This window comes from Abramis brama (genome assembly GCF_963993115.1).
Source record: "Abramis brama genome assembly, chromosome: 7".
NCBI classification, from domain to species: Eukaryota; Metazoa; Chordata; class Actinopteri; order Cypriniformes; family Leuciscidae; genus Abramis; species Abramis brama.
Genome location: NC_139969.1, coordinates 10,036,246 through 10,063,950, shown reverse-complemented (window position 1 = coordinate 10,063,950; position 27,705 = coordinate 10,036,246). Strand labels below are relative to the sequence as shown.

At 36.6% G+C, this 27,705-nt stretch overlaps 2 protein-coding genes across 5 annotated transcripts in view; one reads left to right on the top strand and one right to left on the bottom strand.

Moving 5' to 3' along the window:
- The window catches only part of LOC311086010 (uncharacterized protein), a 75,958-nt gene extending 65,108 nt beyond the window's left edge, over positions 1-10,850 (top strand). Inside the window, exons 24-38 of the mRNA XM_084118635.1 lie at positions 43-1,696; positions 2,105-2,185; positions 2,304-2,381; positions 2,486-2,590; positions 3,016-3,162; positions 3,375-3,452; positions 3,568-3,656; positions 4,315-4,379; positions 4,593-4,669; positions 4,823-5,040; positions 5,306-5,559; positions 5,889-6,005; positions 6,467-6,608; positions 8,228-8,272; positions 8,383-10,850. Of these exons, the coding sequence (XP_083974761.1) occupies positions 43-1,696; positions 2,105-2,185; positions 2,304-2,381; positions 2,486-2,590; positions 3,016-3,162; positions 3,375-3,452; positions 3,568-3,656; positions 4,315-4,379; positions 4,593-4,669; positions 4,823-5,040; positions 5,306-5,559; positions 5,889-6,005; positions 6,467-6,608; positions 8,228-8,272; positions 8,383-8,645 (3,413 nt within the window). The 3' untranslated portion in view covers positions 8,646-10,850. The remainder of the gene's footprint in view (positions 1-42; positions 1,697-2,104; positions 2,186-2,303; positions 2,382-2,485; positions 2,591-3,015; positions 3,163-3,374; positions 3,453-3,567; positions 3,657-4,314; positions 4,380-4,592; positions 4,670-4,822; positions 5,041-5,305; positions 5,560-5,888; positions 6,006-6,466; positions 6,609-8,227; positions 8,273-8,382) is intronic.
- Positions 9,299-27,705, bottom strand: part of kirrel1b (kirre like nephrin family adhesion molecule 1b) — a 40,067-nt gene continuing 21,660 nt past the window's right edge. The window contains exons 2-15 of one of the 4 annotated variants that reach the window (XM_084118651.1): positions 26,995-27,147; positions 24,943-25,092; positions 23,630-23,787; positions 23,314-23,464; positions 23,115-23,220; positions 21,653-21,801; positions 21,123-21,250; positions 20,822-20,948; positions 20,494-20,594; positions 18,221-18,437; positions 15,215-15,322; positions 14,104-14,228; positions 12,035-12,115; positions 9,299-11,464 (exon numbers count right to left, since the gene is read on the bottom strand). In XM_084118651.1, the coding sequence (XP_083974777.1) occupies positions 10,916-11,464; positions 12,035-12,115; positions 14,104-14,228; positions 15,215-15,322; positions 18,221-18,437; positions 20,494-20,594; positions 20,822-20,948; positions 21,123-21,250; positions 21,653-21,801; positions 23,115-23,220; positions 23,314-23,464; positions 23,630-23,787; positions 24,943-25,092; positions 26,995-27,147 (2,303 nt within the window). In that variant the 3' untranslated portion in view covers positions 9,299-10,915. Of the gene's footprint in view, positions 11,465-12,034; positions 12,152-14,103; positions 14,229-15,214; positions 15,323-18,220; positions 18,438-20,493; positions 20,595-20,821; positions 20,949-21,122; positions 21,251-21,652; positions 21,802-23,114; positions 23,221-23,313; positions 23,465-23,629; positions 23,788-24,942; positions 25,093-26,994; positions 27,148-27,705 lie in introns of all 4 variants that reach the window. The other 3 variants (XM_084118649.1, XM_084118650.1, XM_084118652.1) reach the window with 3 other exon arrangements.

Sequence of the window (27,705 nt, the reverse complement as noted above, 5' to 3'; positions counted from 1 at the left end):
TGCTCTTACATTTTGTTTGTTAATCAACAAGTTTTCCTTCAGGATTTCGGGAGATTGTACATCAGTATAAGCTGTCACTCATACAGAAGTATGAGAATGAATGGAGCTTCCTATCTGGTAAAAAAGAATCATTGTCTGCCCTCTATACTGAACCAGTGATCATTCAGAAAAATGAAAATTACATCTTTGAGATCATCAGTGTGGACGAGCTTTTGAGTTGTTTGCGGGTTATGGATGGTAGTTTCCAGTTCCATTATCCAGTGAGTGTCATTCTCCAAGGCGACTCTGGCAGTGGCAAATCCGTCATTGCACAGAAGATCATGTTGGACTGGGCATCTGAAAGGTTATACTCTGGACGTTTTGGTCTAGTTTTCTATCTGAGGTGTGAAGAGCTGATGTGTATTTCTGAGGAGATGAACTTAATTGAGCTCTTGAGTTACAGCTGCAGTTTAACATCTGATCAGATCTCACAGAAGTTACAGCAGTCATCAGAGGAGGTGCTTTTCATCATTGATGGATTTGATGAGCTGAGACTCACACAGGACATTTATGGCATGTCAGCAAACACTGATCCGCTTCAGAAAGCCCCACCTGAGGTCATTCTTTGTGGCGTAATGAGAAGGTACCTCATCTCTAAGTCCACACTGCTGGTCACCACCAGAACTAAGAACACTGTGAACAAGATGCTGAAAGGACAACAGCGTTTCTCTGAGATCATGGGCTTTTCTGCAAGTCAGGTGGACGGTTACTTCCAGAAGTTCTTCAGGAAAGAGTTTGACTGTGTAAGAGCGAATGAAACCCTCCTCACTGCCTGTTCCAAACCTGTTATCTGCTGGATCATCAGTGAGATGTTCAGAGTTGGTGCAAATGTAATAAGTGGACTGGAAACCACCACCTCCATCTACGTTGACTTTGTGTCCACTCTACTGGAGCATCACTGCCAGGGTTTGAGTCAGTCCGGCCTGACCCTGCTGAGGAGTCTGGGTCAGCTGGCAGAGAGAGGGATGCTGGAACATCAGGTCTTGTTTGATGAGAAAAGTGTGAATGAAACTGTTTCAGACTCTGATGGCAGTCCATTCCTGTGCAAGTTCCTCATTAAGAGAAGAATCCACCAGGAGACGATGTTCAAGTTTATGCATCTCAGCTTTCAGGAGTTCTTCACCGCTCTGTACTATGTCCTTCTGGATGAAGAAGAGTCCCAGAGGAAAGTGAGAGAGCTGCTTCACACTGTAGAGAGAGGATGGGCTCTGTCCTGTTGGTCTGATAGAGACTTTTCAATGACAGATGCAGAAGTTAGACATTCAGAGTGGCTGCAGCCTGTGATTCTGTTCCTCTGTGGTCTCTGTAAGAAAGAATGGATCCCCTCATTCTTTGACAAAAACAACATGGCCGTCTCTATCAACACAGAATCCCAGATTAAGGAATGGCTCAATCAGTGCTCACAGAGATATCAAAATGAACACATGCTGTTCATTCTCCATTGTCTCTATGAGCTCCATGAGAAAAGCTTCGTTGGGAAAGTTTTGGAAGGTTTGATTTTGATAGATCTGTCAAATATTCCACTGAAAAGGACAGACTGTTGGGTGTTGAAGTACTGTTTACAGTGCTGTGAACACATCAGAAACCTGAAACTCCATGTAACACCTGATGATCTGAAGATGCTTCAGCCTGAACTGTACCGCTGTAAAGAGCTGTGGTGAGCAAAACTTTGAGCCTTTTCTGGCACGTCATCAACACATGCGATTTTACAGCATTTACATTTTATTTACAGCAATTTCAAAACATTCACTTCTCTTGGAGCTCTAAATGTAAATTTGATCTGTTTCAATACTTATGCAATATATCACACAAGCAAGAGTGCTGTAGTGCTGAATATGAGCACAGCTGTGATTCAGCCTCGAGTGTAATCTGATATTCAGTATTACAGCAGTCATTATTGTGTGAAAGTTTTTTTATTTTTACCACACACTCCACAGTCACTGAGAATCACTTTTCTGAACCAGACCGAAGTGAGAGAAAATGCTGAGTCAAAAAATTCTAAAATTCTAAATTCTAAACGAATTATATCAAAATCTGATATACTGTATTTTTTTTACTTTCAAAGGTTGATGATGGATCACATTTCAGACGATGTTGTTGGTTTGATCTCAGCTGCTGGTAAAGGGAAGATTCTGCATAAACTCAAGTAATGTATAATTCATTTTAGAATAAAATTGTACATATTGCCATATTCAGTTGTTCAGTACATTTAATCAAGTTTATGTCATATCTAATAATGAAATACACTAATTAAATATTGCCAGTATAAAGAAGCCTGAAACCCATGAAAGTGGATTTTTCCCAGAGATACACACTGTGTCAGTCAGAGATGAAGACATCACGTATGAAACTCTTATCACTTTTCACACACAAAATTGCAGTCTCATCCTACCATCTGATGATTATTATAAACCTTTACTGATGTTTATATCTGTGAATGCTTCAGGTTGTCTTTTAGCAGATCAGTGATCACATCATTGACTCTAACCTGTCCAAGCTCAGTGGTTTCCACCATCAACTCTGTTGAACAGTTGGACAGATATTATGATTTGTGAGTGGAAGCTTCATTCTTTCTTTTTCAGATAAACCCCCTTATGAATTGCTGCCATTTACTATCAAAAATATATTTAAATTATTAGTGCACCCAGAAATTATTATTTACTCACTCTTGTGTTGTTGCAAAGCTATAAGACTTTCGTTCGACATATTTGTGTTTCAGAGGTAAATGAAAGTCTTATGGGTTTGCAGTGAAATGAGGGTAAAATAGAGTAAATGATGAGAGAATTTTCATTTTTGAGTAAACTATCCTGTTAAAGATCTTACATCATGATCAGTTGGTAGATTTATTAGGTGTTTATTAAATTAATTTCCTTTTTATTTTTATACATAAAAAATAAAAGCATATATATCTAAGCTTTGAGCCTGAGAGCCAGCATGTCACATTTACTACTTCATCTGGATTTTTTTGTTCTTTAGGGGTTTTAAGTTTAAGAAACTGTTTGTTTTCCTGAAATCACTGTCTGATTTGAAGAAAGTCTGTCTGAATGGTTCACGTCTGATTGACACGTTTGCCCCTGAAATCCTGTCCCACATCCAGGCCTGTCCCAGCCTGACTGAACTCAGGTAACTGCAGTATCTGAGCATTCACAAAGGTTTTATGTCGCTTTCTTATTACTATTGTGAAAATTACAAAAATATCTTAATAGTTTGTTTTCCTTTTGATTACTCATACTAATTATCATAATAACTAGGTTTTCCCCAGCCGTCATTGAGCACAATAATCCAGAAGCGTTTATAGTTTTATTTTTATTTTCTTATTTTAAAATCTTTTTCAGGATAAATCTCACCGATGGATCCATGTTCGAGAAGTCCCTGAAGGAATCATTGAAGAAGATTGATTGGACCCTGACTGTGTAAGAGTTAAATTCTTTGAGCCATTTCTTTCAGTTCATTATGAAGGTTATGTTCTGACTGTAGACATACAATAATTTTGCAGTCATCAAGTGTGTTTAATGTTATTCTCCTTAGCTGGGGAAATTCTGTGTTGATCAAGACAGATGGGAAGAGATTCACAGTGGAGAAGCTGAAGATGAAGAAAGAAAAGATTGAGAGCAGAAGTAAGCAAATAGGTTTTTTAATATAATCAAGACTCCTGCCATAGAGCTTGATCTGTGCCTTCATTATGTACCTCATTATAACTCATATTCATGAGAATAAACCAAATAATCTAGAGAACTGACAACAGTCAAAACATCTGATAGTAAAGCGTTCACTGTTGTATACAAGTAGAAGACCCACAAATGATGTTGATTTTATTTGAGTCTTACCATTATTACAGTTCTGTTTTAAGCAATTAATATTATAGTTACTTATAAAGTTATTGGCCAAGTGGCGAGTAACTCAGGTTTATTTACCTTGATTTAATTAATTTGTTTTATTTAACAAATCCCACTTTCACTCTTACTTGGTGCTTTTGGGATATGTTAATTTTAGGAGTCAGAAAACAGAATATAATCTCAATGTAATATGTAGTTTTGAGTTACACAGTAATGTTCCTAACAGTAATTTAATCAAATCTGATCTGATTTTCTTTGCTTATAAATGTTTTATGTAGGCTAACATATGAGTCTACTTATAAATGGCTGTATCTGGAAAAAAAAAATTGTATTGTGTGCAAAAAGTTTTTGAATAACTCCAGTTATTTCAGACAAATGCTTGATGGTTTCACTTGTTCTTAATGGTGTTAAAGTGTTTGAATTGTGTTTTGTCTGACAGAAGGAGAGAGTTCAGATTCTGGGTCTTGCTCATCATCTAAGGCTGAATCATCTTCAGCACAATCAGTGAGTAGAAGCAGAAGAGTCTTTCTTGTTATAACAATTATTATTTTTTGTTTGTGATATTCATGTGTGAATTAATTACTTTGGTACGTTATTTCATTTAATTACACTATTTTGTAATCCCATTATTCAGAATGTTTACATTTAATCTTTTACATACTGTAACATGACATTTTAGAGGATAAAATATACTCTTTATACTTTTCTTTATTTCAGTCCTCAGAAGATGCAGAAGTGTTCACACCTGAACTACTTCAGGGAGATGATGAGGACAAACACAAGAATACATACAGGTATTGAACACTCATCTTATTTTTGGACATTGTTAGAATGTAAGCATACTGTTTTGACTTTATAAAGTTAATATTATGTTAATAATAAATATAATAATAGTTAATAATAATAGTTAATATTAAAGTTAATAACATTAATATTATGTCTTCCAGGTTTGTGTGTTCACATGCTGGTCAGTTTTGTTGCAGTCTGACCAGCCTTGTGTTTGTGATGGAGGGTGAAGGAGAGGTGCTGTATAAAACTGTCTCATGGGATCCTCGTGTGTTAGATGGTTTGGGTCAGATGCAGCCAGCCGGACCCTTGTACAACATTGACTGTTTTCATGGTTCAATCTCACAACTGCACTTTCCACACTGTGAAATATTTTCTGGTATGTTTATTTCTACATACTAAATATTAATGTTTCACAGTTGTTGACTGTTAAGAATTTATGTAACAGTAACTGATAATTTACACATCAGATAACTTTACACTGCATCTATTGAGGATATGTATGTAAATATTTAGCAAGGAGTGAGATGAGAGATCTTGATGATTGCATTGACCAACATTCTACACAAAGTGCTTTTACTGTATAATTAGAAACCAATACCCTCATTTTACCAAATAACAACATTTTTAAATGTATTTTGCAGAGGAAAATAAGGATGGTTTGGCTGTGGCACATTTCGTTGGTGGTAATGTAGAAATAATACAGCCACTCAAAGTGACAGAAACTCATGTGATCATTGACATCAGCGAACTCAGCGAATTTGGCCCTTTGGTCTGGATAAAAAGTATATTTGGCATCCCAATTAGAGGCCAGGTTTTGCTCTTCCTTCGAAATCTAACTCTTGAAAGGAAAAAACTCAATATCCACTTGCTTCCAGAGAATGTTCCAGTATCAGAGGTACTGCTAACTGAACGTATTGTTCCTTTGTTTTTTTAAATCCGCTTTCTGTTTAAAAGAGTATTATAAAATAAAACACACATTGAACATATTTGTGTATATGCATAATTACTGCTTTTGAATATTGACATTATTATTATTATTGCTTTCTGTGGTGATGTCAATTCATTGTATATATTTAGTTAGTTCCTGGTAGAACTAGAGTGCATTTGGTGATTTATATATGATGCATGTTTGTACTGAAAATATTGTGTAAAAGTAGCAGAAATGTTTAAAGTAAATTCACCCCTTTTTGTGTTTTGTCTCTCTCCCCGCCCCCTTTCCTCAAGGTCCAGAGCAGGCACTGTGATAAAAAATACATTGAGACAAGTTCAAAATGTCACCTCATTCCTTACCAAAAATACAGTCTGTGTTGTCAGCCAGAGGAATGTGAAGTGCAACCAATGGTAACAATATTTATTGAATAACATTTGAATTCCAACTGAATTTCAGCGTGTAATAAGGTTTTGGGGTAGTTGATGTATAACATGTCCAATTACTTTTTAATCAATATTTTAAGTTAAATCGAATTTCATTATATAAATAAGGGAAATATGTATATATATGGTGCTGCGATTGGTCACCACAGTTTTTCATAATTTTGGATCAACTTTTTACCTTCTCTCCTTTAAAGATAGCCTTGCATCAATATTTAATAAAAAGTTAATTATAATGATCAGAATAAGCAATTATTCCATCTAGTTCATTATCCTGTGGATTATTAAACTCTAGCAACTTGGACCATTAATATTAAATGCAAAACAAACACCTTTTGACAATTTTATTTTAAGGCCTTTAAATAACAGAAGTGAGAGTCAGAACTAACCACCTTATAATGTTGTCTTCATATTGGTGTTCTTGTTTTCAGACTGAAATATTTGAGTGTAATTTTGGCCCAAACTATCATCCCACATTTGAAGTTTTTCTGGATGTCAGCATTAAGGAGGTTAGACTGGGTATTTTAGAAGGTGGGAAGGAAGTTTGGAACAGACGGCGAATCTTTCTTACAGGTACAGTATGCAATTCTGTTGTTAAAAGCTTGTGTAGGAGTAAGTGATTTGATAAAGTTTGGGAGAGATTTTAAGTTGATCGATAGATACTCCTCTGTGAGAAATGTCATTTCTACAGTATGTCCTTGAGCTTTTTAAGGGAGCAAATATATCTCTAAATGTATAGTTTATTTTGTAATCAGCAGCATTTATCATGTGAAAAAAATGCAAGTATAATTAGGAGTGACAGCATTAAACTTGAACAGATACATTTAAAATAAATACAACTATTAAAACTAGAATAACCATTTCTATTTTGAAGAACTGTTGGTGAATAGTTTTAACAGGTTCATTTGCATGAACAGTCCGAACAATAGACTTTGCTCATCTTTGTGTTTTGTGGCCTAGTAGATAAAGCTTAAAGTGGGGTAAGCGGTATTTGAAAAACGCTGTTTGAAAGTTAGTTGGACTGACACATGAACAAATAAAAACAAACATGTGTAGCCAATCAGCATTAGGGAGTGAGGAGTTGAGGAGAGAAAATGAGCAGGAGGGAGAGTTGAAGAAAGACTGCAGAAATAGAGATTTGACACAATATAAAAGAGAAAAGCTCAGAAGAAAATAATGAAAGGAAGGGTTATGACTGGGCAAGAACTTTAGGACCCGCGTTAATATTAAAAAAGCTTTCCAGCGCTGGAGAGAGCTAAGCAGAAAAGGCCGGAAAACAGACACGGAGGTTGCTTTGATTCGGCTCCACACGTGAGTTACACTGTTTGAGTGTCATTGTGTCTGGAGCTGCTGTGCTGTTGGCAACTAACAACAAATTCTTTGTAATTACTATTGTGTACTGTCGTTAATTTTTTTGCGCTCCCTTGTCACTCGTTCATCATCTGCGCTTTATTTTTCGTGAAGCAGAATTATTATTTTTTTATTTTCCTCTTCAGAACACAAATGAAGATATTTTACCCTAAATTAAATGTTCATCATATAAACCAATTGTGTCTCATTAGAAAATTTTGACTAAACCGCTCAATTCATATGGATTAGTTTTAAAATTGCGTTTTTTTTTTTCCCGAACTTTTTGAAGCATTAAAATTGGTTTGGTCCTTATTTTTGGATTTTTGAAATTGTCTGCTCTCACCCACCCAGTCATCTCCCCTTCATGAGAATACGTTTGGGGTGTGCTCAACAAAATTGAAATTCCATCTTAAAAACCATAATAGTACTTAATTAATAATTATACAAGACCATTGGTAAATGGCGAATTAAGTTAAAAACGAGAACACAGAACCAGTGTTTAAAATGTTACATTACAATGCTGCTGATGAGAACTGATCTTTGAAAAATTGCAATCTGATCTAGTTTGTGATGACAGTCCGACATATCCTCAGTGGTTGTTGTGTTGCTGTCTATGGAGGGACAGAAATCTGTCAGATTTCAGCAAGAATATCGAAAGTCTTACAGGTTCAGAACGACATGAGGGTGTGTAAATCATTTTTGGGTGAGCTATCCCTTTAAGGCTGGTCCTCAGAAGGATAGTAGTTCATTCCCTGCAAGGAATGGACCTCAAAAGATTGTGATCTATGTCTTGATCTAAGTGATCTAAAAAAATATATATATATATTTTTTTTTATCAAAAGAACCAAGTAAAGGTGTAGAACCTCCTGAACACAGAAGGATCCCAGGTCTGATTTTTATACTGAAAATTTCAATTACATGTTTATTCCTGTATTAGTCTCACACATATTGTACACTCTTCTGAAGACTAACTTAAATCATCTTTTGTTTCAATCAGAAGCTGAATTTGTGGACACACACAAAGATAAACTCATTAAGAGAGTTTCATCAGTGATGCCGATTGCTGACAGTTTGAATAGCAAAAAGATGATTACTGGTGAAATGTGGAAAAAGATTAAAGCTGCAGAACCAGTGGAGAAAATGAGACTCTTGTGGGATGCTCTCGACTCTGGAGGAGCTTCTGTAAAAGCAGAATTCTACAAACTGCTGAAGGAGAGTGAACCTTATCTAGTAGATGATCTGGAGTCTAGACCCAGATGACCTTCACCACAGTAATGCTGAGAGAGAGAGAGTTTGAGGCGCGAAGAGCAGCTCCGCTGTTATTATACTGTACACTTTTATAGATGTACATGTTATAAGTTTCTGTTTTCCAAATTTTTTACTGTATATCCAGATTTAAATGACATCGTAATCTCCTTTTTTTTTTTTTGGCCCAATCTCCATTTTTTGTCCCCACTGTATTTATGCCTGTTGATGTAATACACTTGTTTTAGCATGTATGATGCTGTTACTGTATGACATGAGTTACTACAAAATGTTTTTATTTGATATTACTGTGGAAAAATAACCACATACAATTAAAAAAAACAATTATACAATTATTGTTTTTTACATTTTCAAAAGATGAATAAAACGTATAAATGAAAAATAGAGTTAATAATAAACAATATGAAGTACAGTTTTTTGTAACAGGAGCATGAGGAAATGGATCTCAAGAATCACACTGAAACATGCTCTCATATTCATACACTTTAAACACAGTATTGCACATTCATTCCCTTTCCATCGCTATGTGAATTTGATCATCAAATTCATCTTCTCCTCGTACATAAAGGTGCCAAATAAGCCTCAAAATTACCAAGAGACCTAACATGGTTAATGTAAACCCATTTCATAACTGTGCACCTGCAAACTTAAACAGACCAGCTCACTGTAAAATGTATACTTTATTTCTGACAAAACTGATTAGAGTTTCTAATTGGTTGGACTGAACTGTATTGATCATTGCATATTTTGAACGTTCAAAAATGTTTAATATAGACCAAGAGTCAAGTCTTGTAAATTTAGCCTAAATCAAGCCAGATTTAAACATATTCTGCTCAAACTGAGCCTTTCTGCAGAGCAAAAGTTGCCATGGTTTTTGAGCTTACATAATAAAAGCCCTTTATTTTGCATAAAAAAAGATTTTACAGAAACTCAGGATTTGAATGACAAAATTTCTTCAATTTTAATAATATTTTAAACTTTGCTCTAATGATCTGATTCAATATCCCTTTCCAGAATTTAGACAAATGTACAAATCATGATCATAAACGTTTTGTTTAAAAAAAAAAACAATTTTCTCCTTTACATTGCTTATACCAAAAGCCATTCAATCTCTGACCCCTTGCCACCATCTTAGAAAAATACTATAAAAGCGCTTTCAAATGCAATTTAGTTCAGATACAAATATGAAAAAGCACTCTACTCTACTTTGAAAGTGTGAAGGACAAATACACGGACACTTCAGAGAAAGAGATTCATCACATTCAGTTTTTTCCTTCACATCACACGAGCAAACACACTCTCTCACACATAGAAACACAAAGCTTCAAATACTCGTGAGGTTTTCTTGGAAGGAGGCAGAGCGTGTGTTCAGAGAAGAGTCTGTAAGCTCACTTTGACACTCTGTGAGTAGCATCCATTTGTTTAAAAAATCCTAAAATGTTACATAAACTCGAGCTTTCAGAGTTAAAAGCACTGGTGGCGTTTACCCAGATACTCGCGTCTCCGTCCTATCAGAAGAGTTCAAACTGGCAGCGGACAGCTATTCCTACGAGGAGCTCGGGCAGTGTGAGCAGTGGTGAGTTATTATTACAAAAGCGATTGATGACTCCTGCGGTATTCTTCAACTGAGTGACTTGTTCTGCGATATCACATTGCAGATTTTACAATCAGTGTGAGCATATCCACAACTCCCATAATTTATTAAACATCATATTTTATTAGGTTGAGTGATGGGACAGATCTAAACGAGTCCATTGTCAACTACAATGCATAGCGATCAGGCTTTCACTGGGCTTTACACCCAATAGCTGATGGCTTCTGGGGCCCTCCAGCCTTTTATTGGCTATTATAAAAAAAAAAAAAACAGCCAATACTGATTCACATGGAAAAAATGTCCAATGGCTGCTTTGCAGTGTCTCGTTATGGTACGGACATCAGTTGAGATTTCAGAGGATTGGTTTTGCCGCATCAACCCCTCTTCAAAGAAATTTTGGAAAAAAGAGGGAAAGATGATACAGTTGACATGCTTTCTCTCCGCTCAATACTGTGACCTCTTGTGGTTTCCTCTTATGCTGCAGTCATTTAGTAATTTGGCACTTTTTTCTCAATCATGTTGTAAAGGTCGAAAACGCAGTGTGTGTGTGTTTGCATATAGTTATCTTGGAGAGAGAGTTTTGGACTGTAAGACTGTGTAAAAATGAGAGTGTGTACCATGTATTTGCGTCAAAGGAAGTGCTTTTTTTGTGGGGAAAAGCGTGTTTGTTTCACACATGAGTCTGCATTCTTTGCGTGTGTCTCTGAGAGTATTCTGTGGGCGGGGTTGAATATGGAAATTGGGCGGAGCTGGGGTATTTTCCCACATTAGTGTCTTGGCTCGTCCCCGCCCCCTGTCCTGTAGGATACATTTCATAGGCTGGTCCTGCCTCCAAAGGCGGAGCAAAGCCTAACCTGTATTGAGGTGTCGTTGAATAAGCGTAGCTGTCAAAAGCCAACGGATTGGTTGATTCCAGCAGGCCACGGTCTCCAGAATAGTCTGTAGTTTTGGAGACTGGGTTGGGCGGGGCTTGGATTTGTGACGCCCTGGCAATGGTGTTAAAATGGGCGTATGTGTTGTGAGCCATTCGGGAAGTAGGGCGGGGCTCGTAGCGGCCCGGGGGCGCGGGGTGAATGTTGGCCACTGGGCCGGCGGCTGCTGCCGAAACTGAAGCGGGATTCGGTGGCCGGAATTCCTGGTACAGCAGGGAACGGGTAGAGGAACGGACCTCATCATGTGTTGTAGTAGCTCGAACATTGTAATAGCCATTAGTGGGATCCTGAAATGACAAACATAATATTTCACTGTGATGCACTAATTAGGGTATGCGTCTGGTTTATATACACTTTATAGGTGTGTGGAAACCTCTATATATCTAGACACTACCATTACTAAAAAAATCGTATTAACACCAAACCTTTGAGCAGTAGTGCATCCATTGGAATATAATACAAAAATAGTTTCTTGTCTGGTAAAAAATGTTGGACAGAAGCTAAAATACTCCCTCTGTGTGTGTTTAACATTAAAGGTAAAGTGTGTTATTTCTGCACCACTAGCATCAGTAAATGGCATTGGAAAAATAACGACACCTTTCAAGAAAACTCACCTCATTTGCTATTGGTCAGGAGAAAAGATAGCCCCGCCCTAATCTCACAGTATTGGTTGAGCCAATATTGCTGTGTTGGGCTGCTTAAACAGTGAAATTTGAGAGCTTTGATAGCGCCAATCAACCTACTTCACATTGTCTTTGCATATTAAACTGGCACAATAAACTGGAATTAAAAAAATATTGCACACTTCACCTTTAAGTGTAGCATTCATGTCCATATGCACCTGCTCTGTTTCTTACCTTGGGCTCATACTCCTCCACCTTGGGTTCCTGCGTGTCGCTCTGGAGGTCTTGCTTCAGGTCCATGTCATCTTTGAAGGGCTGGGTGGAGGGAGAGAGGGAGACAGAGGGAAGAAACTAAACCATCAAACGACAAAACACACACACGGAGAGAGGGAGGAAGAGAAGGAGAGAGAGAGGGAGGAAAACAGGATATCAGCTTTATCAGAGTTGGTGAAGAACAGATGTTCTTTAGTTTGTGATGGCAAGAAAGTCTTTCACCTTCAGTCATTTTCTCTTTTACAGTTGTGGATAAAATTAAGCAGAAATGGCCCAATAGACCTGACACTTTACAAAGCTCTAAAAGAGGCTGTCGTTACTCTATAGAGATTCTTCCTATAGCGCCTCCTAAACTCACCAGTACATTTATATGCTCTTTAATAGTTGGATTTCAGTCAGACTGAAAGGTCATCTGAAAAAAGTTGCAACATATTTGATATTTCATATGCTGCTACCATTCAAAAGTTTGAGGTCAGTACGATTTTTTTTCATTCAGCAAAAATGCATTAAATTGATCAATTTAATTAATGTTACAAAAGATTTCTATTTCAAATAAATGCTGTTCTTTTGAACTTTCTACACTGAAAAAAATTTGGAGTAGGATTTACTTGAAAAAAGCTAGGCAACTTTTTCCACTCAGAAAATGCTAGTAAATTTACAAAGATTTGCCAAGTAAAAACCTAAACATATTTATCAGTAGCTTTAATTAGAAATCTTTACGTTAAATTTACTTGGAATATGGAATTAAGTAAACTTTACTTAACCTAGTTAAGTGACAAAGTAACAAAGAAAATAAGTAATTTTAACTTGGCTAGTTAAAGATTGATTAATATCGATTTAGTTGAAATTTCCTTTGCATTATATTTGACTCAAACAATAATATTGAATTATACCAGTCATATATAGTATGTGCTTTACTTAGATTATCTAAGTAATTTATACTACATCATGTCAGATGTTAAGCATCATGTGAATGCAAAGACCTCAATACTTGGTAGACAATACACAATGACGGTAACATTTGATGGATCATTTTTGTGTTTGAATGTGTCATTTTGAGCAGAATATTTACTCGAAATGTCACAAAATGGCAAGTTACTAATCCTGACAACAAAAGCAATGATAAAACAGTGTAAATACAGCTGGAAACCAGTGAAAAATTAACCTCATTAATTATTCAAGGTCCAGTGCATGATGGGAACCCCAGTATCAGAAAAGTTGAGTAATTTTTACTTAATTTTATTGAGTTGATATTTACGCTTTCATTTCTACCCGCTTGAATTAAGTACTGATATGGAATTTACTAGTTTTTTTAATTCTTGCCTGAACTAACTTTTTCATGTAAATTACATTGTTTTTTTTCCAGTAGTATTTACTTCACCAAAAAATCATTTTTTACAGTGTATTAATCAAAGGATCCTGACTAAATGTATCACTTTCCAGAAAAATATTAAGCAGCACAACCATTTTCAACATTGATATTAATAATACATTTTGAGTCAGCATATTAGAATGATTTCTGGAGGATCATGTGACACTGAAGACTGGAGTAATGATGCTGAACATTCAGCTTTGCCATCGCTGGAATAAATTACATTCAAAAAATATATTCAAATAGAAAACGGTTATTTTAAATTGTAAAAAAAAGGTCACAATATCACTACTACCAATTAAATTTAATTAAAAATACTACCAACCCCAAACTTTTGAACAGTTGTGTACGTGAAGCAGGATTTTCGGCCAATGAGATTTAACTGTAACCAGCACAATGTGGCAGAAACCAAGTTCCTGACAAAATGTCTCGTCATGCTTCTCTATTGTTAGGATAAAACATAACAATGCCACGTTTGCAACATCGATGTGAACTAACCAAACCGCCCTCAATTTCTTTTCTTTTTTAGAAACATTTTAGAAGTCTTTATTTTATTATATTTTATAGTAACAAAATAGTCTTAGTCTAGACTTAGACTTAGTCTAAACGATGTTAAATTAGACAGCCTGACAGTCTAGTTTATGCTATAGATACTCACAGAATACATAGCCTTTACCATTCGAGTGGCTGTGGAAGCGCTGGCGGCCTCTTCCTCAAGACTGTGCGTCTCCTTGTTGACCGTTTCCACCTTAATGTCTGGCTTCAGCGTGACTCCACGACGACCTGGAAACATAACAGATCTCTGACACAATGCCTCACATCATGTTTTATCAATGTCTCAGTCATTTTATTGTTACCTCAGACTGAACCTACAACCTTTGTGTTAGCAGTCTGTTCTATAAAAGGTAGGGCACATAAATCTTTATCACGTCTCATTAAAAAAGATATTTTGTATTTGATAATAGCTGATGTAAAAGTTTCAATTAAAAAACAAAATACATAAAACATTTTTAAGTAATTGGTGAATCTATTAAAGCCTGTTAAAAATGTTCACTTTTGTCAAATGGTCAATACTGAAATGTATCTAGATGTTTGACTTTTAAGTTTGCAATTCTCATTGATGACGATTCTCGTTTTTGGACAAAATAATTTATTTGTTTAAAATCAGCATAGTTTAATCTATGCTGATTTTAAACAAATAAATTATTTTGTCCAAAAACCGAGAATCGTCATCAATGAGAATTGTAAACTTAAAAGTTTGTTTGACAAAGAAGTTTATAAACTATGTTCGTAAACATAAATGCATATGAATATAAATACTTCCCAATTCAAATATATAACTTTTTCATTTCACACAACTGGTGAGGGAAAGTGTGTGCATTATTTAATTGTCATGACAATAATTTATAATGCAAAGAAAATGCCTCAATAAAAAAAATGTATGGTCCTAAAAATAGACTTATTTTTGAAAATAATAAATAAATATAATTTATCATATTTTCCTCTTGATTTCAGAGTGAAATATGACCCAGACATGTTTTTCACAGGCTTTTTTCTTTTCTGTCTTCTAGCCACACGGGGGCTCCAAACTACAATCAAGCATCATCCACTAATTTGATTTCCAGAGCACTGCCTTTTAATGCACGAGTAGATTTATTTTCTTGGAATCTGAAGCCCAATGATAAATTGGACAACTTCATCACAAATAAATGAACGTGAAACACAGATGCACACACACAGAGCAACATACATATACACAGTGTACTCACTGCCTTTGCGTTGTCGATACAGATAGAATATCAGAGCAAACAGGAGGAGCAGAAGCAAAATGGAAGATCCAACAGATCCACCTGCTATCACACCTACAGGCACTATATCTGAGAGAGAGAGACAGGTATAAAACATACAGACACTATACCTGAGAGAGAGAGAGAGACATGTATTAAACACGGACACTTCTATAACCTACAGATGCTATACAGAGAAGCAAAGACAGATATAATATCTACTGCCACTATTTCTGAGAGAGAGACAGAAAAATACCTACAGATGTTATATGAGAAAGAAACAGTCATAATATCTACAGATGCTATATCTGACAGGTATTATATTTTATTATTATTATTTATTATATACAGCAGTGGTGTAGTCTACGTGATACGCAGGTATACGCCGTATACCCACTAGAAAAGGCCAAGGATTTCCGTATACCCACTTAAAAAATCGTCAGGATACGTAACAACTTCGTTTTGTGTCAGAACGTTCACACTTTCATTCATAAATTCACCCCGTCAGTGTTTGCGAAGCGACACCGAATCGCGGAATCCAGTCACAAATGGAGCTTGCTAAGCAGAACGTCATCACGGAATTTGGCTATTTTTGAATGAATAAATCAAAAGTAGGGATATGATATGGACTAGTGTCTGTGAATATTAAAGTTAAAAGAGACTGCAATTGTTCTACGCGTCTCTGGGAATGAGCGCTCAATGTGTGCTCCACTACGCACACACACACACTGAAGCACGCGTGACTCACGCTCGTGGTGTTTTCAGCGTTGCACTGTATTGAGACATGATGTAGGATAGGATACACATGTGCACACATGTTCATCGCAGAGCTGCTATGAGAGTCACTGCACGAGAATTTCACCATTTAATTTGACAAAACTATCGTCATTCATTCGTTTCATATAGCCTACACATAGAAACTGTAACGTCTTCAAAACAACCTGTCAAAATAAAAGTTCGATATAACTTGAAGAAATTATAACAGAAATATATTACTATTGCACAGTAGAGTATACTTCAAATAGGCCTAATAATAATAATAATAATAATAATAGTTTATTAAAACACACAGAAACTCAAATGTCTACAACCCACCAAAATCTTGGTCTAACTCAAAGAAATTAGAAAGAAATTGCACAGTAAAATTAATAAAATTTTAAAATTAAAATACTCTAAATATTACAGTATACTCACTACAAAAAACTAGACTACACCACTGATATACAGGTATTATAACGTCTAACTACTGGGATGCCTCAAGGCTCAGTGCTTGGACCACTTCTCTTCTCCATCTACATGTCATCACTAGGATCTGTCATTCAGAAACATGGCTTTTCCTATCACTGTTACGCTGATGACACACAACTCTACCTCTCATTCCATCCATCTCAGGATCTGAAGGTATGCTCACATCTCAGCATGCCTGACAGATATTTCTTGCTGGATGAAGGACCACCAACTCAACCTTACAAAGGTAGAGCTGCTTGTGGTCCCGGCCAACCCAGAACTCCATCACAACTTCTCCATTCATCTAGGTTCATCAACCATAACTCCATTCAGGACAGCCAGGAACCTTAGAGTTGTGATTGATGATCAATTGAACTTCACAGACTACATTGCTTGAACTGCCGGTTCTGGAGATTTGCCTTATGCAACATTAGGAGGATCAGGCCCTTCCTATTGGAGCATGCTACTCAACTTCTTGTTCAAGTGCTTGTTCTATCCAGACTGGACTATTGTAATGCTTTCTTGGCAGGCCTTCTAGTATGCACTGTCAAACCTCTGCAACTGATCCAGAATGCTGCTGCAAGAGTGATCTTTAACGAGCCGAAGAGAGCACACGTCACACCTCTCCTCATAAAATTGCACTGATTGCCAATTGCCGCTCGCATCAAATTCAAGGCACTGACATTTGCCTACAGAACAACCACTGGCTCTGCACCCCTACACCTAAACTCATTACTTCAGACCTAAATGCCATCCAGAAACTTGCGTTCTGCAAGTGAACGGTGCCTTGTGGTGCCATCTCAAAGAGGCACAAAATCACTTTCACAGACCTTCACCTCGACTGGTCCAAGCTGGTGGAATGACCTGCCTAACTCAACCTGAGCTGCTGAGTCTTTAGCCATATTCAAGAATCTACTAAAGATATGTCTCTTTCACCAACATTTGACTCATTAATACTAACACTTAACTTTAAAAAATCCTTGCTACGTGTGCTGCGCTGGTCTAGCTGAGGCTGGTCATGACATTTGCATATTGTTGCCCTATTGTTAGTTTGATTGCTTCTATTGCTCTCTTCATTTGTAAGTCGCTTTGGATAAAAGCGTCTGCTAAATGATTAAATGTAAATGTAAATTATATCTATAGGCATTATAACTGAGAGAAAGACACCAACGGACACAATATCTGAAAGAAAGACACCTATGGATTCTATATCTGAAAGAAAGACACCTACAGACACTATATCAGAGAGAAAGACGGGTATTATGCCTATAGGCCATATATATCTGAAAGAAATACACCTACAGACACTATATCTTAGAGACAGGTAATATGTCTATAGGCCTTATACTCTATATCTGAGAGATAGACACCTACAGTCACTTTATCTGACAGAAACAGGTATTAAATCTACAGCACAGCCGTTGTGTATTTGAGAGAAAGACACCTACAGACACTATATCTGAGAAAGTGACAGATATTATATCTACATGACTACATGAAAGAAAGATATCAACAGACAATATATATCTCTTTGCATGTGTGTGTGTGTGTGTGTGTGTGTGTGTGAGAGAGAGAGAGAGAGACAGAGAGAGAGACAGAGAGAGAGACAGAGAGAGAGGTATTATACCTATGGATGCTACATCTGAGAGAGAGAGAAAGAGAGGTAGACATTATACCTACAGACACTATATCTGACAGAAAGAGAGAGTGAGACAGGTCAATAACTTTATACTGCATCTGCCACTTAGTGTTTTTTCTGACCTGTCTCCTCTAGGGTGATGATCATGGTTCCAGGTCCAAAGGCGTTCCATGCCGTGCAGTTGTAAGTGGACTGGAAGTCTGACTCCATGACATTATTGATGGTGAGCGTGGACAGAACGGCGCCCCCTTGTGATGCAGGTCTGCTCTGCTCCACTGTGTACCTCTCCAACAGCGTCCCTCTCTCTTTTTCCCACACATTCTCCTTCCAGGCCCAAACCTGCAGAAAAACATTCATGCATTCACACACACATATACACATTAGTAAACAGTGACATGAGAATGTCATACAATTTTTAAAAATGCATAAAAAAACATGCATGCACAGGCAGGGGTTCAGATCTTTTACTATTTTGCTCTGAACTGTGGAAGAGCAGATAGTTCATACAAAATGAACAACACTCCATCAAATATTCACAGCGCTAATGTCCCTCTCAAAACGACAGCAGAGGGAGCGAGAGCGGGGGGTGCAACAGGAAGGACGAGAAGATGAGGAACAAAAGCATATGGCCTGCTCGCCTTTCCTCTCCTCCACCTTCTTTCCTCATTCATTCCATTATTCATTATTTCATAAGTACCGTCTTCACATTAAGGCCAGTCCTGGTGTGTCATGTCTCATTATCCAGAGAGCGTTCAGTGTGTGAGAGAGAGAGAGAGAGAGAGAGAGAGAGAGAGAGAGAGAGAGAGAGAGAGAGAGAGAGAGAGAGAGAGAGAGAGCGGTAGATGACTTCAGAATGAAGTCACTAAACTTATGCACAGCAGCACTATTATGGGCAAATATATTTTTCATTTCATTGTTATCCCCTTTAATAGCTAGCTTTTGTTTTATTTTATTTGTTATTCATTGTTTATTTTTTTTATACTAGAATTTGTTCCCCCTATTTTCACTTTACTTACTTTACGTTTTTGCTGTTATGATTTATTTTATCATTTGCAAAATAAAATATTTAACTTGTATTATTTGTCAATATTTGCTTTATTCGTTTATTATTTTAATACTATAAAAAAATTCTTATCTTTATTTTAATTATTTTTTATACACCATGCTCCTTTTTTATTTGCTAATTCTACAAGTTTACTGCATTTACACTATTCTTATTTCGCTTATTTTACTTATTTGGCACAGCAGTATTTATTGTGCCACCGAAGCATGTTAAAATAGAGAAAGGAAAAAGAGTGACTCGAAAGGTGGATGAAGGAAATTAAAAAGAGGAGGAGGGTGACTAGAGGACAGGTGGAAGGCAAAGAGCGAGAGAGCGAGGGAGAGAGAGAGGAGGAAAGAGGAAAAGAGGAGAAGAGGCAGAGCGTTGAGTAAAGTGCTGAGATTGTTAAAAGCTCACTCATTTGTCTGTCATGTCGCGTCGTCTTCCGGTGATAATCGACACTGAAAGGTACAGGACTTTGTTCAGCGCCGTCACTCTTTTTCTCCCCCCTCCCCGTCAGCCCACCTCATCTTTCATGTCTCAGTTGATATCTTCTTGACCTCTATTTTTCACGCTTCCTTTGTTATTGCTCTCTCTTTCTCTCTCAGTATTCAATCAAGTATAGTGTAAAGACGATAAAAGAAGGATGAATAAAACAAGTACAGTAAGAGACACATTAAGTGGGGCAGTATATATACTTAAAGCTGCTGTATGTAATTTCTGTGCCATTAGTGCCAAGAAACAACATTGAAAGCCCAGAGAAATTATGTTAGTGATGCATAACCAGAATTTCCTACACCTAACAAAGGAAGAATTAGCCCCACCTCAACTTTAAAGCTCATTTAAAGCTTATTTACGGAAAACTTCTTTATAATTTTATTTCACATGCATTTTTGCACACTGTCTGAGGGATGCATGAAATTGTTGCTGTAAATCAGAGCATGCCACACGTGCTGTCTTTAGACAGTCAGTAATAACCTATAATACAGCGGTCAGCTTTATGGCATGTGGAGGGATAATCACTGGTTTGTTGGATTTGCGTGCTAGCACAGGTTAAAATCTCACACTTTAATAAACTTGATAAAACAGGCTGTGTGACTATGAGGAATGATTACCTTAAAATGTAAGTTTGTATGCTAGGGATGTGCGCAACAACTAATTTCATTACCGTTTAAACGGAAATTTTGCAATCGACTAGTCTACTAGTGTACTGACAACTATACATTATTTAAGCATATTCTCTTCATTAGGATGTTGATATAGCAACTGTTCAAGTGTCAAATAAGTTTCATTCATAATGTTTCTCCTTTTACCTGATATAAAATATCATAATGCATTGTTCCTTCAACTCACGATTTTGTCCGGTGGAGGGGTGCTGGCTATGTAGCACTTTATTTCCCCCTTCTCTCCTCTCACGGCATACTGGACTGGCTCACTCGAGATGATTGGAGGACCTGGACAGCCAATCACATCACAACACAGGAGAGTCATCTCATGATTTTAGCAGTCTTGTGGAAGCATAGTTTTAAAAATTATGTTATCTAGTATAATAAACAAAGTCCATTGGACTCTTGCGTTATGTGAGTAGATGATGATACACTTTTCAACTGTGGAAATGTTTTTGAATTGCAGGTTCACTTATGTGAATATTTGCAATGAAGTATTTTTGTGTGTTACTGACCATTGACTGTAAGAGTGACCTCTGTCTCGCCGACGCCGATTCTGGGGACGATGGCTTTACACACATACTGTCCTGCATCCGCCTGACTCACAGACTTCAGAAATAACTGATTACTATTGCTGAGAACCTAAACAACAAAAAGTGGAATAAAGAAAGATAGACAATGTTAAAAATTATCTATACAACACTTTTGTTGTTTGTGCCTATTTACAAGTGATGGCTTATGGTACAGACAGTGTATTAGCCAAAAAAAATAAATGTAAAAGGTGAGTGCACCCTGCAGGACCCTGTGTGCACTAACCATACTGGAGCCCTTCTTGGTCCATGTGAGGGTGAGTGGAGGATTTCCTGACCATTTACAGTTGAGTGAAACATCAGAGTCGACGTCCACTGTTACAGGCCTTGGCTCCACCACCAAAATTGGACCAACTACAAAAGAGAAAATGAAGATATTAACTACAACAATAAAAAAAGAAGAAAAAAACCCCCCATAAAGTTACAATAATTATATATGTATGGACCACTAGCAAACAAATTTTTTTATCTTGAACTGAAAAACAAAACCATGAAATAAAAGTTACTTAAATGTCCTTAAATATAATACCCCTAATTGAAATGATGCACAATGGCATCAGAATAAGTTAATTCTGCTTTTAAGAAGCACTTTCTTGTATTTAAGAATACAACTTAGTGCCTTTAATTTTTTGTTTTAAATCATATTTAAATTTACTGAAATAAAAACATAATTTGCACAGTTTACACTGCTAAGCACTGGCAAACATATACAGTTTAGTATAAACCCATAAATAGACGTGGTAGACAGATACTCACAGTGAACGTCCACCAATATACTGACGTTAGTGCTGCCCACTGCATTAAAGACCAGGCAGGACACGGGCTCAGTGAAGAATGAGTGATCTGCTGTCGTCTCAAACACACTTTCTCTTGCTCCGTCCAAAATCACACCCCCTTTAGCCCACCTACAACACACCAGGGTTATTATAGTTAACTAAAACTAAAATTAAAACATTTGAATTATTTGAAATAAATAAAATATTTAAAAAGAATACAAAATATTAAAATATTGCCTATATACTAATAAAAATAACAAACACACAACAAAATTACTAAAACATTAACTACAATTAAACTAAACCTGAAAATATATTTAAAAAAAAAAACATTATTATAACTATAGTATCTCATTGAAATTAAAATAACACTCCAACCAGGGCCTAAACTTAACTTTTTGCCACATGACTTATTATATTTATATACATTATTTTTTACCAGCCATGAAACTGTTTTTGCAAAAACAGGTAGTTATGACACCAAAGTTATAGATACCAGTGAAAATTCACAATAACAAAGTAATCAAATGTAAAATAGCATTGCATAGTATTCACTTTATAAATTAAACATAAAAAAATGTATTCAGTCAAGAGCAGTGAGTGATTTTTCTTTCTTTTGTTGTTTGATTAACATTAAGGACACAGACTGCAGGGTTTCCCAAGGTTTTTTTTTTTTCTCTCCATTAGGTCACCTGATGGAGTTTTTCGGTTCCTTGCCACTGTTGCCTTTGGCTTGCTCAGTTGGGGATATTTGGGGATATTTAATTTAATTAATCAATCAACAATACTATTGATCAGCATTACCAAACGTGGACGTTTTCCACTAGAAACAAGCACTGATGTATTATTCTAATTTAATACTGTGAAGCTGCTTTGATACAATCTGTATTGTGAAAAGCGCTATATAAATAAACTTGACTTGACTTGACATGAGACTGCAGCAGGTATATATTAGGCTGCTGTCACTTTAAGAGCTACACGGATCCAATATACTGATACACATGCATTTTCTTTCTCAACTGTTTATGTTTACTTAAGACATAACTGACTAGGTTTACGAGGATACTCGGCAATAAGCGCATTTTCAAGCGCAAGAAGATGTGAAAGAGAGTTCAATTCAGTATATGCGCACAGAAAACTTCCCACACAGCGAGTAACGAACTGAGTTTCCTTTCACGTCTTCTTACGCTTGAATATTTCAACTGTCCAGAGCGTCGTTCACGTTTGTTCACTTTCATCTTATCACAACATTGCATTACCAGATGTCATAAAAATATTACCGGCCAACTGGCGATTAACACCGCTTTATATACTCACCAACACACATTTTAGCATTTGGTGCTTGGCGAGTGTCAATTTTAGGCCCAGACTCCATCAGACATATAAAACAAGTAGAGCACATCACTGAGATCAGCATACACACCCACACTACACACACTAACCTATAGCCCATAATAGGAGGGTTGGCAGTGGCCTGGCAGGTAAATGTAACTCGCTCTCCTTCTAGAACCGATCGAGGCTCTATTGACAGAATGACTGTAGGAGGATCTGGAGAGAGAGTGAGAGGTCATCAGGGTTCTTTTTGTGGATATACAATATGCTAGTACAGCAAAATAGATGTATGCAAGCACAAACACTTACGATGGACATTGAGAGTGATAGTGGCTCTCTTCCCCAGAGGGGCGGCAAGATTTGAGGCCACACAGGTGAAATTTCGCCCTGTGTCTGTGTCCACTGGTTGGATCTCCAGAAAACTCTTTGTGGTCACCCGCTTTCTGTCAGCTAACACCTCCTGATAGATAGATAGATAGATAGATAGATAGATAGATAGATAGATAGATAGATAGATAGATAGATAGATAGATAGATAGATAGATAGATAGATAGATAGATAGATGACTGTATGTTCTCATATGTATCTGATCATCGTGCCATATTTGTTTGTGTCTTCACTCACAGTGCTGGTATGGGCTCCCTCCACTATGATCCCTTCTTTGTACCATTCTATCGTTGACAGTGGCTTTGCTCCTCGAGACACACAGGTGAGGTTATATGAGCTTCCTGCCGTCAGCAGGATCTCTGGAGAGCCTTCGATAACAGGACCTTCAGGGGGGACTACACAGACACACAGATAATACACTGAAAGTGACTTACACACTGTGCACACAGATAACATTTATAAATAATGATGTATATGATATTCCAATTGGATAAAATATATATTTGTTCTCTGTTAATATTGTGTTGTATACACTGCCTTCCAAAAGTTTGGGGTCAATAAGTATTGTATAAAAAAAATTATACTTTTATTCAGAAAAGATGCATTAAATTGAAAAAAAGTTATAGTCTAGTGTAAATAAATGCTGTTCTTTTGAACTTTCTATTCAACAAAGAATCCTAAAAAAATGATCACAATTTCAAAAAAAAAAAATTTAAGCAACATACGTATTATAATATTCCTTCAACAACATTTAAAAAATCTTACCGACCCCAAACCTTTGAATGGTAATGTACGTACCTGTATGGAACGTTTATTACTGCATGGTTTCACTTGTGTTTGTAGTAATGTAACTAAAGTGATTTGATTTTTCAATAATGTCTGTGTAATGGCAATGTACACCTATTGTATATCATGGCAGAAAAGCTTCACATAAATAAAAAGAGACAGAGAGAGAGAGAGAGAATGTAGATAATTAAATTGCTCCGAGGCAGTAGATCAGCATCTCTTGAGCTGCTATTAGTGTCCCTACAAAAGCTAAATAAAGAAAACAGAATGTATTCTTTAGAAAGAGACTTCCTGTGTATCGGTGGCTCGGACTGGAAACTAGTGTATAAGGCACTGTGCATACTGTATACTGCATACTTTTTTAAAATAAAAAATTACGTATATGTAACAATGAATAATTCAAACAGTAGAACAGTAAACAGTATTACAGCGTTGTCACATGACCTCATTAAAAATTCAGCAGAAATCTCAGAAATAAAAATGACTTTGACTTTTGTATTGAGTTTTGTATAAAAGTGCAGTTCGACCAAATAATGCTTGACAAAAGAGATTTAGTTTCATTCATCACACTCAAAATGGAAAGTCATGTTGAGTGCATTGCATTGTGGGATACAGTATTCCACAAAGTATGCAGGTGTATACTGAAATGCATAGGAATTTCAAGCAAAAAAAGGTGCATACTTATCATATTGTACATTGTAAAAAAAAAAAAAAAAAAAAAAAAATTGGTAGTATCCTATTCTGAACATATTCCGTGTACTCACTCAGAACAGTGAGTTTAGCTCTTCTGGACCTCAGAGCGGCTTCAGTGGCCTGACACTCGTACAGCGAGTCATCGGTCAGGTCTGCCGACGTGATCTCCAGATTATACTGCCCAACATCCAGGATACGTAAAACACGGTACCGCGGCCATGCTGAAACACACACCATTACACTTTAACACAATAAACTGCCATATATTTGTTTTATGCATTTATCGTTTTAGATGCAGAGAAGACTGTGCTGCAAATGTCCCAGCATAGCTTGTATATACAGTCCAATATAGGGTATATTTATTTTGTCTTGAAAGCATGAATGTCCCTATATCATGTATTTCACCCCATAATAATCATTCATCTCAAATTACTATACATATTCTTTGTAAATGCACTGAAAGAATAGGATCTTTGAATTTTAAAACAAATATTATGTGATTATGTGTTGGCTTGTAGGACATGTGTTTGTCACCAGAGGGCAGCACTCAAACACATTGGCATTCTAACTGCACACTCTCTCTGGCACACACATTATGACATCATCGATCTGGATACCAGGAGGACAAAAGTATTGGCAACGATTACATCATCCTTTAGCTCAACCAATCAGCAAGCAGACACTTAACCTGTGCGCGTGTTTGCACATCTATATGTGTATGTGTCTGTGATTAGAGCGCGGACAAAAGATCAACATGTCCAAAAAAAGGGAAAGAGAGCAAGGCGAGACAGAGGACAAAGAAACAAAATGGCAATGTCTGGACAATAAAAGAAAAAAATATGTCTCTTGCTTTTATGCAATACTCGTGCGGTCCTGTATGTTACATGTATGTTGTATGTACAGGGGTTAGTGTCAGAACTCTAGCATGTCCATTCAAACTGAGAGTGGGGAACATGCCTTGCCGGTGTCAAGTGGATTTTAAGTGCAATTTCCAAAAATAAAAAACATTGTATCTTTGAGGATTAGGGTTGCACAATTCATGTAGGTAAAAAGGGTGTTTGTCTAAAACACTGAAGCCGAAATGTGGCGGCTTGTCAGGGGAGGCACAGCCTACCCAAAATTATGAGGTGGAAAATGGGAGAAGGACGATTTAATGTTAATAAAATTCTCAGTTATTTATTTCATGTCTGATAAAGTGAATTTATTCTTGTTTGTAATTTCATCATTGTAACACCATAAAATATCACTGAAGTCGGAAAAACCGCTGCTCTTCCCCGAATCTGTCGGAAAACTGTGCTAAGGCGAGTCTGAGGGGATAGAGAAGGGGAGGGGGAGGCAAATCCATAGCCAGAGACATTTGTCATCAGTTGGTAAAAAAATTAGCCAATCACCATCGAGTATGTGACTTTCATCAATCAATCATCGCAGAGATGTAAATTATGTGATATAAGTTTGAACCGCTCCCACTGATAACCTAGTGGATCTACTATAATGGATAGTAGATATATTGAATATTTGATCTTCAACAAATTTACCAAGGTACCATTTGAAAGCAGCAGCTACAAATTTAAAATTAAGAAAGACCCCACACAGAAGTTGGACATATAGGTATCAGCTTCACTAAATGGCCAAACGTGCTCTTTTAACACGGACAGAAGGATGGATTTTTGTCATGTGTCATTCTCTTTTTTTTACTTTTTTTTTACATTTTATGTTTAAAAGTGACTCCAAAATTTTCTTAAAGCAGTAAAAAGACTGCTATACAATTAGTGTGCCTCCTCTATTTTAAAATCCACATGTCTAAATTTGATCAGTCATTTGCTTTATATTGAAAATCTAGCCATCGTACCCAAACTAGTATGACCTTTTTTTTGTGGAACCTCTTTTACATACAACTAAAATGAATAGCGATCAATAGCTGTCAGATAGCTTGGTTTATTAATTTGAACCCATTTCCCCTTGCTCAACCAAAACTGTATCACTAAACTATCCCGTCTTACACTAAAAGTAAATTTTTCCCCACCCTTCGGTCTCATGTTATCTCACCTAGAGCTCATTCTGCTAATCATTCCCCCTCAAAAAAGGTGCATGACGCATGATCTGGTGTGTGTGTGTGTTCTCACCCCTCAGATCTTCTCCGATGCCAAGAGCGAGCCCGTCTTTTGTCCACTGTACAATGCCGGTGTAGTTAAACACCACGCAGGACAGAACCACTCTCTCCCCGACCACCACAGACTGATCCGCAGGCTCCTGAGAAAACCGCGGGCCGCTAAATACTGACAGACAAAGAGAGACACAGAAATTAGATTCTATGTGCATATATTGCATCGTCAGAAAGTTTTAAAAAAATGGGGCACTGTATATATATATATTTTTGGAATGCCATACATTGTTGAATAACCCATACTAAACCAGACGAGCCTAGACATTTACAACTTTGCATTTGTCATACATAAACATTAGGCAAAAATACACTTTTCAAAACAACAATATTGTGAAATATGTTTTCTATTGAAATATATTTTCAAATGTAATTTATTCCTGTTTTGGTAAAGATGAATTACTTCAGTGTCACATGATCCTTCATAAATCATTGTAATATGATGATTTGCTGCTCAAGAAACATTTATTATCAACAGTTGTGCGGCTTAATATTTTTGTGGAAACCTTGATACATTTTTTTTTCAGGATTCTTTGGTGAATAGAAAATTCAAAAGAACAGCATTTATTTAAAATAGAAATATTTGCTGTCTCTTTTAAACAAAATTAATCTTTCTTGCAAAATAAACAAACAAACAAACTTACTGACCCCAAACTTTCGAAAAGTAGTGTAC